At 39.1% G+C, this 17,169-nt stretch overlaps 1 protein-coding gene across 21 annotated transcripts in view; it reads left to right on the top strand.

Annotated features, from left to right (window-relative positions):
• The window catches only part of SOX6 (SRY-box transcription factor 6), a 607,305-nt gene that overhangs the window by 547,842 nt on the left and 42,294 nt on the right, over positions 1 to 17,169 (top strand). For all 21 annotated transcript variants that reach the window (XM_032360340.1, XM_032360336.1, XM_032360356.1 and 18 more), the window contains one exon: positions 15,638 to 15,746. In XM_032360340.1, coding sequence (XP_032216231.1) covers positions 15,638 to 15,746 — 109 coding nt within the window. The remainder of the gene's footprint in view (positions 1 to 15,637; positions 15,747 to 17,169) is intronic.

The raw sequence follows: 17,169 nt of genomic DNA, 5'->3' as shown, positions 1-17,169 counted from the left end.
GGGAGGTTTTATGCCATGTGCCTCTTGTCTCCTATTTTATTGGAATGGGTGGACTGAAAGCTGCCTCAGACTGATAGTGGAATAACTAAAACAACTTTTTGTTTATCATATTTGTGGGTAGAGCTGGGAAGGAGAGGATGTAGAAAGGAAGTGAAATCTATTTGAAGTGGATCGGGTTTGTTGTACCAAAGATCTCTGGAGTTTAAAGGAAGCATTTATTTTTTTCTTAGGAGAATTACCTGAGGATGAAGAATTAGCTATGCAGGTGGGTTTACTGGTCAGTATAGTATGGTGAGATCACAGCACTCTGAGAGTTAATGAATTTCACTTGGTTTTGTATGAGCTGGTTTGCCAGAATCACTGCCGTGAACATATAATTAAAATAAAAAATACTGTAATGAGAGGCACCTGGGTGGCTCAGTCGGTTAAGCGTCTAACTCTTGATTTTGGCTCAGGTCATGATCTCAGGGTTGTGAGATCGAGCGCCATGTCGGGCTCTGTGCCCCTCTCCTTTCTCTCCCTCTCTCCCTCCCCCCCTGTCAAGGATATAATGTAATGAGAAAACAAAGATCTATAGATGATGTTTGAGGGAATATTTAATATTGATTTATCTTCAAGGGGAAACTATACTAAAGAATAAAGTTTGCAGTCAAGTCAGTTTATCCAGAAGGAAAAGTGACTGTTTAGAACAATGGACACTGAATCATAAAACAACTCGAAGTATAGAGGCTGGGTGCTATAAATACATCAGTTGGTCTTCAAGGGAAAACTAATATTTCAAATCAAACTGGATTCCTAAATAGATTATATTAAGAGTTGTTTGCTTCTTTGGTCTGAGCCGTCTAATCCAGCCCTTCATAACATATTACTAAAAAGAGAACACGAGCCACAATTTGAAATCTTATATGAATTACAGATTTTTTAATGTGCTAGTCTTGATGCAGGCTAGAAGGCCTGCCAGCCTTCTCAGCAGTTTTCGTTTCGCTAGTCTTTTGGTCACTTCAGCCACGGAAAATCAAAATCTTAATCATATAAAAATTGGATATGAGTTTTATTTAATCAGTGAAAAGATTTAGTCTTTTTTAAGGTTGTTCTCTCCCTTGTGTCAAATATATGCAGTAGAATTAAATAAGAGCTATAATCTTAAAACTTTTATGTAATTACTGTGATCTTCTTTTCTTAAGTCATCAGTTGGTCTAAAAATTAAAAATTAAAAAATTCTACAGAGGTTTAAAGACTCGGCTAGACGTTATGTTCACGTGGGAAGTGATTTGTTCTATAAATAACTGGGTTTTTTTTTTGAGACTGTGTAAGTCCATTGTAGTTAATGTTAGGCAATCTTTGGGAGTGAGTGAGCACTCTCTCTGCCCCGTGTTCTGCTCTGGTTAATTTTCCAGGTTTGCTTGTTTAGGCAGACGATGGAGAACCACAAGGACAGCCTCTCACCAGCTTTAGGAACAAATTTGTGCTTGCTTATTGATGGTCTGGTAAGACAGCCCTTGGAGGCGTTGCTTTTATTTCATTTAAAAATTTTTACCTGTAGTCTAAGCACGTTCCCTCATTCTGCAGGAAAGATGGCTTAATTACACTGAAGTCCTTGCTTTTAGACTGGGCAGTCAGATTCCTAATTTTAAAATAATCTTCCTATTTAATTCCCAAATTTGAATGATAAGACGAGGTTCTGATTTATGAACTGAATCTGATTTTCAGCTCCAATGCCATTGTTATCTTGATATTGAAATTATTGAAACAGAAAGTTAAAAATCAATTTCTGAGTTCCTGAGAAATAAAGTTGGTGCAGTCTCTACCCTCACTATTACCGCCTAACATACACTGCATTTCAGTGTCTAATTTCTGAATGTGGAGATGACAACCCTTTTCTCTTTCCTAGTATTATAACATATAAAAAGCTCTATCCCAAATATATCTTCAATGCAAGCATTTCAGTGCTGATTTCTGAATGTGGAGATGACAACAGCCCTTTTCTTTTTCCTAATATAATAGCAACTAAGAAGCTCTACTACCCCAAATGTATTTTAAATGGAAACTATTTCAAGTTTGTGCCAATTAAGGTCAGCTGCAAGGAGCAGGTGATTTTCTTTTCCTTTTTTTTTTTGGCCGTTTGTGGACACAGTGAAAGGGCATAATAAGCTCTTGCACCCATCCTCTCTGTTCACTGGCTCTCTGGTGACAAACGGTGGGTGAGTACATACCTCATTTACATCACGTGCATAATATACTCTATCTGGGATATTAGCTTCTCAGGGCTGGCAGTGTCGCCTAACACACACAGTGATCAGCACATTTTTTGAGGCTGCAATCACCAGAGGAATGCAGCAGTGATGTGGGAACAAGAGGAAGTAACGTGGCATAACGGTGTGCCCAGCATTGTTCTGTTGTCATCGTCCCTAATCAGTTCAGTTTCCCTCGGAGCCCAACAAAAGAGGCATGAATTAAATAGAGTAAAACAATGGCCCTGAGAGCAAGAATAAGGCAACTATTCCCGAGCTCCACATCCAGAGAAAAAGAGAAAATAGCAACTACAGAGGGAACAAAGTGCCCTGAAAGCTTTGTGGGGTGAGGCAGATGCTTATGTAATCTTTAAACAAGACGTGCAGTCCTTTTACGAAAGTGTCCAGCCCCACTGAATCTCAAGTCAGCATTTAAAGGTGAACAAAGCCAGATATAGGAAATTAACAAAATTCTTTAAAAATATGCTTAACACAAGTTTCTAATAAAATATTGTCTGCTATTTAATAGCATGCTGTTTACAAAATTTATTCTTAGCATATTAACCTCTCCGGGGTTTTCACACGCTTACCAAAAGATAACAGTCCCTGAGCAGTTTTCACCCATATTGTTCAAGATTTCAGCAAGATTTCGGTCTTACAAGTGTTTTACAAAGCAGTTTGTATGTTCCTGTTCTATAATGTTTGCAGTATTCCCAAATAAGTCTTACACATGAGTTCAATAAATAATTGGAAGCCCAGATGTTTGAAACGGATACGGCAGATACATTGTAGCTGTATTTGAAATACAGCTACTTTCCCTTTGTCCTCTCATCAACTTCACAGCCTTGCACTCTGCCATTTTCAGTTCTTTTCCAATTAAACCTAGAGGAACGTTTGGCACGTTTGTGTTCCCACACGTGCCCCTCTCAAATGCAGCGTGTGGAAGCATCCTGTGTTATCGTTGCTGACTTGAGACATTCCAAGAAGGAATTTCACTTCTTCGCACTGAACTGAAGCCTTCTTTGTCGCTGCAGTTCACCTTCTGATAAGGGAATTGCTCATATTGAAACATGATTTACCACTTTACATAGGAAATAATTAGAACTTCTCTGTGAGCTCCCTTTGTAGAAGGAGACTTCCTCATTTCTGGATCCTTCTACAGCACCACTAAAGCAGTCTCCTGTACAGTGTTCGATAAATAAAGGAAAAACTGTTGGGTATCAGTAAAATCTAAGAATGTTCTTAAACTAGCCTTTAAAACATAGTTGGCTAATTTGCAAGAACCAAAGACACGTGAAGAAAATTCCGATTTTATTTCCAATCGCTTTAGCTTATTACCTATAAACTTTTGTTGATATATGCATCTCCCTTCCCGTGCAGTTTTTCATTGTATAGCTAAAAATGGTTCTTTCTATTTATATGTCACAGTTTCTCCCTCTTTTAAACAATCACACTAATTCTTGAAAAATACCGTGACATTATCAGAGAAAAGTTGCTTTTTTTTTTTTTTTTTTTTTTTAAAGAGATAGAAGAGTATTATGGCTACATTTGGGAATTTTTAATTTGTATCTTATTTAGTCTGGTGTGCAATGTGACACCAGTTAATTGTACGTTATTTTGTGGTAACTACATGTTAACTCTGTTGGAAGTAATGGTAATTATACTGTAATTGATATCAGTTCTCCCACATCTTTGGAAAACCATACAATTAACACATATCACCACAGTTGGGCACTATCTTTTGTCCTTTGTAATGTTGCCATGTTGGAGTACTATTTTGAAAAGGGTCCTAAATATTTTCTTCTTCTTTAAAACTCATTTTAAAAATTTCAATTTTAAAATGATTTTTTAAATTTCATGACGTGAAAACATAGTTTCCGAATTTTAATTTTACTTAACTTTAAAGAAAAGCTCTCCCACGAATAATTAGACATAACCTTGGGTTATTTTTAGTTTTAGCTTTTATTTGAAAAGTCATTAGTGACATCCCTTGACCTTAGTACTTCCTATTTCCTGAAAGGAGGATAATAGTAGAATATACAAATTCTTGACATCAAGGAGTTAATCAGGTTTGGTTTGGTTTTGTTTTTCTTGAAGAGAGGCCCTTTTCTTAGCAGTAATCTTTATGTTTATGCTACTTTGTTTTCAGACAGAAAAGGATTTATTCTGTCCTAGTGCTACTATAATGAGTGCCACAGTAGGGATATGAGGCATTAATATGCCAATTTCAGGCTAAAATGTCTCCCCTCTGATTTTGCCTGCCTCTTTCCTTTGCCTTGCTTTCCCTTCCCTTCCCTATGTGTCTTCTTCCTTCTATTTACTTTTCCCCATGGTGGAGATAGAATTTCAGAAGCAGCAAATAAATCCTTTTTGGCTAAATATGACCATGGTTTGGAAGGCTTGTTTGACAAATGGATTATCTTGGAACGATTTCCTTGAAAATATGGATAACTAACTGCTCAAAAACTTTTTATGGCAGGGCATAATTTTAACCTCTTTTAATTTTACCAGGGCATTTATGACAGTGATTTTACCACTGTAGGCTGTCCTGTAGGTCTCAGCAGAATAAAGTTGAGTATCATAGAATCATAAGATTTCAGAGATGGAAGGAACCAAAGAGATAAGTTAGTTCAGCTTCCTCATTTGACAGATGAAGTAATCAGGGACTGGCACAGTTTGTAAAGAGCAACACGTGTGCTTTTTACACAGTGATACAGAGTAGTTCAGTGGAAGGCACAGGAGACTAGGGGTCTGAAGGCTAAGAAGTTTGTTCTAGATCTGTTACTGGTTAGCTGCTGGACTTTGGGTTAGCATCCTAACCTCCTTGGTCTCCATGCTCTCTCAATAAAGATGCCTTTACGTTTCCTTCTAGCAATATGCTCCGTACTTGTTTTGTTTTGTTTTGTTTTTTAAGATATATGTTATTTAATAGTATACATAGTTCTTTACCTTATAGGAAAATCTCTTAGGAGATATGATATATATCTCATAAATTAAAACAAATATGTGGTGGCAATACCGTACATTTTTCCATCCTTTGTATTGACATTTTTGAGAAAAAAAAAATCTTCAAATTGATCAGTTGCCACCTAATATTGAAATAGAAGTTATGTTTTTGGAGAAGATATTCATTCTTGGTTTATATGGCTTTGGTGTCTTTAACTTGAGTAAACTGCATCTGGGTTTCCACATTGTAAATTCAATAGGTATCTGAAATCAAGTGCCTAGATTTTGAAAAAATAGAATTCCCAAGATTTGTTTTTTGGTTTTTGTTTTTTTGGACAAAGACATTTGCTTAGCTGGTCATTAATTTTATTGTGACAGTCTTTGTTCATACAATAAACATTAGAATAATAAAGTCTTGCTGGTGCTTTTAATGGAGATGAAATTCACCATTTTAAAAATCATGTGTTCAATTTTCATAGGAGTTCCTATACTTTCTACAATGAAACTTTCTGTGAACTTGTTACTGAAACAAATAGTTAATCAGAGAATATTCAGGAACAAATATGCATCATGCCTCTGTAAATGAATACAAAGTTGGAAACCGCATCTAAGTAGGAGTTGGGCTGCCACACAACTGGATTTGCTTAAATCTGCACACTTTATAACTCTACTTGGGAATTGCAAACTTATAAATAACCTTGCAATTGGTTAAAACCATATTAAAACCATATGAATGAGACAGAAAGCATTTGGTTAAAGGGGTTCAGTTAGCACTATAATCCTGATGAAACTAATTTAACTCAGTGGCTCCCAAGCCTAAAAGGATCTCATATCTTCAGAGTTAATGCTACTTTATCGTTTATCATTTGATGATCAGTGACAAGAATCTAAGTGTATGTTACAGGAGATATACAGGGCGCTGTCCCTGCCAGGGGTGTGTGGAGAGAACTTGCTTAGTTTGGTGTACTCTTCAAATCCTGGGGGAAGCTTGTCATACATCATTTGAGAATGTTTTTGAAAGCTCCATAAAACACATCCACAAGAAGCTCTGCAGACATCAGTTCATTTTAGCAGGCATCTGCTGCCTGCTTCTTCTGTGGTTATGGGGCACAGGCCTCTCAGAAGACAGAGAGGGATCAGGAGACACTTTCCCTCCCCCCATGAGTTTATGGTCCAGGGGCATTTTTTTTTTTTTCAGCACGCTGAGAGGTGATCTGAACAGCTTGCCTCACGTGTGAATCTTCTGGAATCTTGAAAACTTTGGCCAAGCCATTATGAGTCTTCTTTCCTTTTAATGGAGAACTTCCTCTTCTTGGAGAATCCCAAAGAGATAGAGAGATAGACAGAGTTGTCAACTGCTGCTGGATCCTAATGGTAAAAGCTTCCAGATAATTGTTAATGGAGCAAGTAAGACAAAAATTTGTTGCCTTACTATTTGGTATTTTTGGAGCAATAGTGACAAGAGCCTTTTACGATAGAAAAGGTGAAGGAAACATTGTATTTATTTGCTAGGGCTGCCATAACGAATGTCACAACTGGATGGCTTAAACAACAACGTGTTTTTCTCGTCCTTGAGGCTGGATCTTCAAGAGTAAGGTGCCAGCAGGATCGATTTCTCCTGAGGCCCTTCTCCTTGGCTTGCAGATGGCTAGATTTTCACTGTGTCCTCACATGGTCTTTCTTCCATGGGCACACGTTTCTAATGTCTCTCTCTGCATGTTTCAAATGTCTCCTCCCCTCCAGGACACCAGTCAGATTGGATTGGGGCCCAACCTAAAGACCTCATTTTAATTGAGTCACTTCCTTACAGGCTCTGTCTCCAAAAAGAGACACATTCTGAGGTGCTAGGGGTTCAGGTTTCAACATGTGAATTTTAAGAAGACACAGTTCAGCCCCTAATAGCTATCTTGGCTTAGTTTGGGTATTCTCAAACTCTTGTAAAGCTGTTTTCTTTGGGATTGCAGTACCTAAGGAACTCCAGTGACCAAATGCTTTATGTCTCCATTCATATGGTTTCACCTGGATTATTTTCTCTAGAGATGTTCTTGTATCTCTAGGGGAATTAAACTGAAATTAATATGATTTTAAATTAATATGATTTTAACAGTTTATTCTGTTGTCCTTTCATAAAATATTGGCATTATCAACTTATTCAAAGAATGAATTGCTAATGATGGATAGCTAAGCAATGTAACATGAGAGTGTAGAAGAAGAATATTTGAAGGTTGTGGTGGTGGTTGAGATTTCAGGAATGATTCTTACAGAGCCCTTTTGAATAATAATAACTAGGCAGACTTCCTATATCTCAGCACCAGGCCAATCCTGATCAGGATGTCACTCTATTGTTCAACTGACACGCCCACCTTCCTTTGTACTTATCCAGCTTTTAATCATCTACATCTCATTGTTTTCAAGAAGGACTTTCTAAAAATTAATTTAATTTTATTTAAAAGTAAAATTAAAATGAATGAAAAGAGGAAAATCATTTTATCAGGATTATCAGGATTTAGCAACCAGACTACCTAGTTATGTTCCAACATCACGAGAGACACTAATGGTGTACAGATAACATTATAGACACCTCACCTTAAGGAGTAAGCCGGGGAGACGTGTAAACAGACATATAAGTCCATTTTTGTAGCACCCTTTCTATAAATAGGATGTGGTGCTGGAACAAAAGAGAAAGTGATCATTTGTGCACAGAGCTGGGTGAGGGCAGTCAACAAAGGAGTGTGTCCAGGAGAAATGCTTTAATTAGGCCTAGATAGGACTAAATATGATGTTATCAGTAAAGAAAGGTTGTTCCAGAAAGAAGGAATGGCATAGGCAGATTCACAAGGCCATACAATATCATAACTCTGTTGTTTGGGAAACTCTAAGAAGTTCCATCTTATCGGAACAGAGAATATAAACTGGAGTGCGTAGGACCTAGAGCCGATAAGGAGAATAGGAGCAAGATTGTGAACGGTTGTCCTAGCTCTCCAGAGAAGTTTGCTTCTCCTTACATGGATGATGGGGAGTACTGAATGCTTTTAAGTACAGGAATAACAAGAACCAGGTACTATGTGGTTACTAAGGTTGAGATTTAAATTTAGTTCTGTGATGCTTAGCAACCGAGACAAAAAGGAAAGCAGTTTTTGTTTATATAGTTGCCTCGTTGATACAGGAGAATGGATATTGGCCTTTAGATCAGGACACTATCTTCATTAGTGTTTAGCTTTGAAACATTTAGCAAACACTAAATAATATCTTTAACATAAGTGGATATTTTATGAGTTGCTTTATTTTTGCTAAGCACTCACACGTATAATCTCTTATTTCATCATCACAACCCTGCGGTGTGAGCATTTTCTGTTTTATTTTACAAATGAGGAAACGGGCTCAGAGAGATCACATGGTAATTATGTTGTCGAGTTATGATCCTAAATTCACCTCAGCACAAATACCGACCTAAATTTTGGTTAAGTGACTTAAATAAAATAGAAAAAAATCTTCCTGAAAAATGAACAAACAAACAAAAAAAAACATTCTGAAGCCTCACCTTTTTCTCTTGGAAAACTGAGAGTAAAAGTAATATTCTCCCTTTAGTATTGACACAAAGGTTACAGAAAATATTCATTGAACAGAGCCTTGTACATAGTATATGATCATGAGTGACCCTCTTTCCTGCCTCCACTTCAATGCATGTATTTATGCTATGGGGGCAAACATAGTTGAAAAACTTAGGTCTTAACTAATTCATGAGTCCTAGCACAATTTTGGTGTTAAGGGTGTATTAAAAGCTAGACAAATTAATAGTTTTAAGCTGACAAAATGTCATTTAACAATGAGATTCAATAATAACCCTCATTTCTCCCAGCTAGAGTCTTTATTACCATGATTACTGTCTCTGCAAACGTCCAAATACCACTATGAAAGTAAATCCCAGTGCCTCCGAGGTAACTGCTTCCAAACAAGAATCGTCTTTTTAAAAGTACATGTGGTTACTTTCTAGTGTAAAGCCTACATTTCTGATCCTTCACCAAATTACTAAACGTATTATAAAGGATATTAAATAAAGGTTAATAAAGTGATAGAGCTTGTCAAATCAATACAAAGGAAGCCATATGTGTGCTTAAGTAGTATTTCTTGGGAATCACATCATAGCAGGATATGTCCAGAGCAAGGAATTAGAACGAGTCTTTCAGAGTAAGATACAGACTCTCTCTCAACATTATACTTAGCATTGTCCTGCTTAAAAGAGAGAGAGGGAGGGAGAGAGAGACCTTTTTATTTTGAAAGACTCAAGTGCTAAACTGCAGAAATGCTAAGTCAAACCCCAAAACCTCTTTTTTCATAAGTTATAAATTCTGTTGTGTCCCCTTAATATTGCTTATCTGTCTTTTTTATAAAATATTTAAGTTTTTTTATTTCCTTGTTTTGATTATTATTATGTATATTGCCCAAAGAGACATCATCACAAGTGGAGTGTCGAGTCTAACATCTCTATCACAAACTTGAAATACTAGAAAATTGGTAGTTCCTGCTTCTTTGGGACACTTGCTTGTACAGGGTTTTTGTTTGTTTAATATAGGTAAATCAATTATGTGGCCTTGTAAAACCTGCAAGGATTTATAGGCAACTACTACTAAGTGCTGTGTATAATATATAGAAAAGGTGTAAAACAGACTCTTGGCTTGAAAAATCATCTGATGTTTCAGGGGGAGGCTTGGATGTGCAGATGAACCAAAGTTCGATTTTTTTTTTAAAAAAAAATAGTCTATAACTGAGGCCCATGATATAGGGAGACTAAGAATTTTTTCTATCAGAAAGCAGGTAGCTCAGAGAGGTGATAAAGTTCACAGACAGCTTGGGTTTTTCAGTATGAGTAGAATTTGGCAAGGAGGAAGAGAGGAGGAAGGTTATCGTAGCGGCAGGGAGGTGAGGAAGAATAAGCAGGCGTGATCGTGGTGTTATTATGTTAGGCGAGTAGGATGCCGTCCACCCCGAGCAGAGGATGTATGGTGGGAGAGTTGTAGGAAATGGAATTTTAGGGGCACAGTGTCTGAAGGGCTTGAAAGCCAGGTAGAAGAGTGCCAGTGGGACGCAACAGAAAGCAGGAGAGTGTGGAAGGTTTGAAACCAGAGCGATGAAGTGGGACCCAGTGAGGAGTGTGCATCGATGGACCTGGAGGGCAGCACCACAGTCAGGCAGTCCAGAGAGGATGTGGTGGCCGCGATCTGCGAGTGCGCGTCTGAGTGCAGGGGCAGTTCCTGATGAGGGGTTGGGCGGGAGAGGAGGGACCAGGGCCAGGGGCTCTGTGAAGGAAGTCAGCAAGCCTGGATGAGGGGCTGAGCGCGGAAGGACCGGGAGAGCAGGGAGGCGAATCCTAGTGCTGGAAAGAGAGGACAGGAAGGCAGGCTGCGTCAGGAGAAAGCTGCTTCTTCGCTTTCTGTTGGGGGAAGTTTTCCTGGGTCAGAGAGAAACGAAGGCTGGGAGCTGGGATGAAGTGACAAGATTCTTCTGGGGAATACTCCACGACTTCCACAAAGCAGGAAACTTGGAGGAGAGATACTATCTCAGGACACGGTGCCAGCCTTAGAGAATTCCTGTTCATAATGCGAGTTTTTGTTCTCACTCTCAGAGAACTCTGCTTCAGGAACACGCACGAATGTGGCTGCAGGCTTTGCAGTATTAAGTTTCCCTTCAAAACTCCTTATTATTACATATTTGAAAGAAGTCTTCGATATTTCAGTATGTATTTTAGGATATAACAACAAAATTCTTATTTACTTAAAAAAGACTCATGCCCACATCCCCACATAAGAGATAGGTGATTATAAATTTGTGAGCAATAAGTTTTTTAATTACTTTTACCTAGTTGCGATTATGTATATTTGATATGTATACATCTATATAAAATATTGTAAAATATTTGCATAAAACATATATGCAAATATTCTATAAACAGACTGAAAATCAGCATAGAGTATACTGATATAAAATATTTGATATTTGATATGTGAAAGAGAATTATTTTTTGCCCATTTTCACTGCAGTGTAGGTAATGTAGGTAATGGCCCCTTCCGTATATGTTCTGTGGCTGCTGTGTATGACCCCCTGACATTCTTAGAAAGAAGCTTTGAAGAAAGGTTGGTAAAGTACCCCTCATCTATAGATCATTGGAATAAAATATATCACATCATTGTCCCTCCATGTCTAGTTGTCAAATGAAATATATTTGTTTGTAAAGCAAACGAGCCAAAAGCTTTTCTCGGTATTTACCGATCTCCACTTGAGTTTGTAGAAAAGGGGACCTTGTTGAAGTGAGTCGAGGTCTGCTGTAGGCTGGTCAGTGTCAGTAATCCTGACCCGGGGGGGGGGGGTGCCCAGCACATCCCACAGTTCATGTGGTGTTTTCCAGGAGATGGCTGTGATCAGTCATCTCACAGATGGTTTGAAAAAGGCTTGTCTTGCTGGCAAGCAAACTGTTATTTAAGTACACAATCCACTCTACTACTGAAACAGTTTTGCCAAACTTATCCAAGTATTCTAACATGCTTAAAGATGGTATAAATATCATTTATTGCTAGCAGTTTTCTTCAGACTATATGGAATGTCTTCCTGCTGCCTGATCTAAGTGTCCCAGTTTACATTATGGCCTTTACTGCCTCTGTTTGATGGAGTGATCAGTAAAAATTTAATGACACTATAAAATAATAAAAATGTCATTAATTTACCACGGATCTTGGATGCAGTGGTTGTAAAGTTACATTAATAAACAGAATATTTTTTACAACAAAAAGCATTGTTACGGGGGAACGTATAAATAACACACATAAATTTAAGAGCAATTTTACTGTTAGCACACACATTATTATGGAATAGCCAATAAGTGTATAAAACATAGTATATAAAATTTTATTAAAATATACTGTGCACATCAAAAATTCAGCTTTTATCTAAGTGCAAAGAAAAGCCATTATTGTGTGCTTACTGTTTCATTGCTGTTCTTTCCCCATATCACAATTTTACATTTGTTGCCAGTAAGAGGAAGTTGATTTTTTTTTTCTTAGATGGAAGCAAGGCTCTGTTCTTTTAGTCACCCCAAACCCATTCTCTTTCTCCACCGATGCAAAACCAAAATTGATCAATCTTGCCATGGTAGAGAGGGAGAAGTTGCTAATTTAATGCAAAGTTAAAAATAATGCCTGAGGAGTTGAATGGTTTGTTCAGTGACTCTGGAAATAAGGGATAATAATGCAGCAGTCTATCTGTCATCAGTGAGGCTGCCCCGTCATTGACTCTGATAATATGTGAAGATGATGGATGCCAGCGTCTTGTGGCTTGTAGCATTGAACATTCATCAGCTCTCACTAAAGGGGGCTTTATCATTTCAATATCTTTACTTAATATGCAACATCTATCTCATACATCATAATTTCAAAGCACTTAGAGAGCCAACAGTCCTACAACACAGCAGAGCTGACTTTCAGACTTTAATTTTTTTCAATAACTTTTATGTTGCCTGCATGTTTTGTGACTGACAATGCATAAGTAAGCGTCTGATCACATCACTGCATGTAAAATGCACCTTGTGCCGTCAACATGAAGATTGGGGAATGTTCCTGGGGGGGTTGAGATTCAATTAACATCGAGCTACTTTGCTTGCATCTCCAAAATATCTTACTCCGGAGACGTGTGCATTGTGAGAGCTGGTTCAAGTGAGTGGAAAAATCTGGAGCGAAGAATTTGCCTCCCGCTGTCTGTATTTGGTGGATATAGGGGTATACCCATTGGCACTTACTGGCCAGAAGTTGAAGCCTCTTGGAGCTGAAGGATCTCTGAACGAATCTGTGCTCATGTCCGTGTCCTGTATCTGCCAGGCTCACATCGCACCTCCCAAGCTTAGCCCAGCTGCCTGGAGCTAACTTGTAGACATCAGGCCCTCTTATCTTATGGTTATGTGGCTGGCAAATAAATATTCTGAGCTATTCTTTGAAGAAGGAAATCTTCTGGGAGACTAGGTAGAAATGTATATGAAAGGGCATGGCTTTGCAGGGTCCTTCTTTAATCTCAAACACAAGTGCTTAATATTACCAAATATAAAAGGCAGCCCACTGCCCAAAACAATTTTTATCATTGATTTATTTTCTGCCTGTTTAACAAGTGTTTCATGGGATATTCTTCCTTGACTTCTACTCTGTCAAAATATTGATATTTTATAAGGAAAGTGTCTCTGCAGAAGAATGTTTTTTTCAATGAAGTCAGAAAAATGTATGACTTCAAAGACACTGTGAATGTGTTGTTGAATGTTCTGAATGTTTTTTGTTATGATTAAAAACAAGCTGATAATACTGAATTGTGAGTGCACTTCATTTTTTATAAAAGAAAAGATATTATCATCATGTAAGCTTTGTTGTCTTAGGATTTTACAAACCATGGCATGTAATTTTCCCTCTTCTCCTTCCCTGTCAAAATATTGATATTCTTTCAGGAACTTTATTTTTTTTTTACCGAGAATATTTTCCGGTAAAATCAAAGAGAATGAATGACTAGAAAGATACTTGAAATATGCATATTGATAGGTAGCACGGTCTGTTGATTTTCAGAGAAAGTTGTTTTTCCCCCCATGAAAATACAGCTAAAGGTTGTTCTTCCAAGAAGATTGCAGGTGTCACATCAAAACTCCTTTTGCATTTAACATAGGGAAAGCATTCACATGCAAATATTTGAAATGCGAAACAATGTGATAAAACAAAGGTTGAATATTTTGCTTTCCCTGGTACTACTCATCTTCACTTTAATTCTTTTTCTTTACATCATGACAACCAAAAGTGCTACTCCAAAATAGAAATTGGCTGATTAAAAGCAGCTGTCCCCCCCCCCCCCCCCCCAGCAACAATGTGTGAAACTCCCACATGGCTTGTGGTTGCTTTCTGTTGTGGCCTGCATCTGGGTTAATTTGTTCTTGTGCAGTGGTGTTTTCACATCAGAAGATATTGGGGAACCATGCCTAATTTGCTTTTTATTTTCATTCTGTTTTTTATAAGTGTCGTATTTCAGAGGTTTGCCCATAGCCCACTATTGTAACTGGTTAGTATTACCCAGTTGGGGAAATTCATGATTATGATTTTGTTGCAAACCTTTCCTAGACATGGTGCTAGATGAAAGCAAGGTTTATGCTGTGTTTTCTTCCAACGCAGATTTCCACATATTCCACGATGAAGGGGGAACTGGAAGACTTCCTGCACAATTTGACTGATGGGAATTAATTATAGAAATATAATGATATTCAAGAATAATCATATTAGAAAGCACAAATGTAGTGGGACTGTACAAATGAGACACAGCCTCTATCAAGTAATTGTATGTTTGCTCTTTAAGAATATTTCCAAGTTTCTAAACATCTTACAGAAGAGAACACTCACAGAGTGTTTCCGTCTAATGCCGAACATGCTCAGTACAGAACTAGGTCATTGAACAATAGACCGAACAGCAATCAGCACTCTCCTGCTGCATAATGCATTAAGTATAACATGCAGAAACCATTCCCGGAGCTGGAAGCTGCTATTTCATGTCTGTAAATTCAAGCTGACATGACATTTAATATTGTTTCATAGTAATGAACAACAAGGTTTCGTTCATTCATAAGCACCACACAAAGCCAAGTTTGAGTCTGGAGAGTAGCGAGGAGGCGAGAAGGGGACACGCGCTGTGTTTTTACAGACAAGAACACCATCTTAGTGACGGTCAGTGAGCCTTTGGCTACTGATCCAGAGAGCTGCAGAGGAAGAGTTCCATGTGCTATTTCAGGCTCCTTCTCCTAGAAGAGCTGGTTCACAAGCATTGCATCCTTGAGTTTCCCTCTTCTAGCGGCAGGAGATTTTCACTTTCCTCACTCAATAGCTGGGCGAGGAGTAATCTCCTTTTTACTTCCTGGGGAAGTTCCAGTGGCAGCTCCCAAGCAGAATAAGAGCATCCGTGCCATCATCTCCTCTGGCTGCTTTGAAACATTTGTTTTTGAAATCCTCTTGCCTAAAATTCTGATTGGTATTTTCCCAAGAACACCAAGGCGAACTGTGATCTCTAATTGAGAAAATTCCTCTCCCGTGAACTAGCGGTAGATTTTAACGGGGATTGTTCTTTCACGTTTTGCACTTCAGGCTCAAACCTTTCCCTTGTGTTCCTCTTAGACTCCTGGAGCAAATCCCAGTGAGAGAAGATGTGCAGTGCTGCCCGGCGGGCTTCCTGACAACGGTTTCCTTTCCTTGCAGGTACTTTGCGTTAGACGCGGCCAGCGCTATGGGTGCCGCCATCAGGCTTTAGCGGAACCTTCCTGAGAGCCTTCCTGAACCCACTGTTGGTCAGAAACAATGTTTGTAAATCCAAGTCTTGCCCACAAAAGCGAGATAGAAACTGGAAGGAAAAAGTGGCTGCTTCGGAAGCTAGAATAAGCCTCTGATTATTCTTTCCTCTAGGAAAGAACACGCTTTGAGAATCTGGGGCCCCAGTTAACAGGAAAGTCGAGTGAAGATGGGAAGCTGGGCCCAGGTGTCATCGATCTTACGCGGCCGGAAGATGCAGAGGGTGAGTAGCTTTGCCCTAGCTCTTTGCTGCTGCTCTGGGAGGTTGTGACAGTGCAACGGAGTCAGCTCTAGGACCTTCTACGGTCTTTCCTGAGACTACCGGCTGGATTTGTTTGGCAAAGCAGAAGAAATGCTAGCCTCCGTTATATATTAGAGCTGAGAACGTTAAGAGGTAGCTAGATTCTATATTACTGAACATACAGCTGTTCATGGACTTCAAGGTGCCACTTTCCAGTTGCTTAATAAAAGGACCCTCTGCCTTCCAGTGAGTAATAGAATCCTGTGTGTCATCATCCGTGTCCCTGAATTCTTGCTAAAAAAGGACTAACAGACAAAGGAGGATATTTCTTTTTTAACCCTATATCAAGTGAGTCCCAGGTGCAGCCAAACCATTTCGGAAACTCCGTGATGGTTTGCAGCAGATCCTGCATAAAATTAATTGCTTGGGCAAGGCCCAGCGTGTGCCCGAGCACTAAGCGTTACTAAAATCTTTGGAAAGTCTGGGTGGAAAGACCAGCTTCACTCTCAGTGGGTTTACCCACAGCCCTATCAATGCCTGTCCACTTGTCTTCCCTTTTTGTTTGTTTGTTTTAAATGCACAAGCAGCAAATCAGCAGAAATTGCTCCCCAGAGGCTGGGTGCAATTTATGAGTTAGGTCAGCACTTCAGTAAGTAATGTTGCCTGGTTATTTACTGTGTCCTCACAGAGTAGGGACTGGTTTTCCCGTTAGCTGTTCCTTTGGCAGAGTCCCTCCCACCAGTCAGGGAAGATTAATTTGTTCTCTTCTGAGTAACACAATACTTCAACCAACTTGGGTCCCAGCTGAGGTTCTTTAGCTCGAGGAGAAAAATCTTACCATTATCCTCTTCACTGGCAGAATTTCTTCCAGGACCCTAATCCCCTGAAAACACACGGAGACATTTCATAGCCACATCTGAACTGGGCCTGGCTTCTGTTGAAAGCGTGGGGCCATCTCAGCAGTTCAGCAGTCCATGGCATGAGCGCTAAAAGATGGACAGCGTCAAACATTAGGAAGCAGGGGCGCCTGGTTGGCTCAGTGGGTTAAAGCCTCTGCCTTTGGCTCAGGTCATGATCTCGGGGTCCTGGGATCGAGCCCCGAGTCGGGATCTCTGCTCCGCGGGGAACCTGCTCCCCCCCCACACACACACCTCTCTCTCTGCCTGCCTCTCTGCCTACTTGTGATCGCTGTCTGTCAAATAAATAAATAAAGTCTTAAAAAAAAAAATTAGGAAGCACTTTGGAGTTTCCAGAAGGCAGATTTTTAAAATACCAAATAGGAGAGACTGATGTTTAATGATAGTTTTGGGGACAAGGTGTTAAATTCTGATTGGTACATGTGTGGGGTCTGGGGGAAGGACAGGGAAGAGGAAGAGAAAAGGAGGAGGAGGAAGGGAGGCATAAA

This window comes from Mustela erminea, chromosome 9, assembly GCF_009829155.1.
Source record: "Mustela erminea isolate mMusErm1 chromosome 9, mMusErm1.Pri, whole genome shotgun sequence".
Taxonomy (NCBI): Eukaryota; Metazoa; Chordata; class Mammalia; order Carnivora; family Mustelidae; genus Mustela; species Mustela erminea.
Note: the sequence above shows the minus strand (reverse complement) of the source record. Positions and strands in the feature narration are given on the sequence as shown.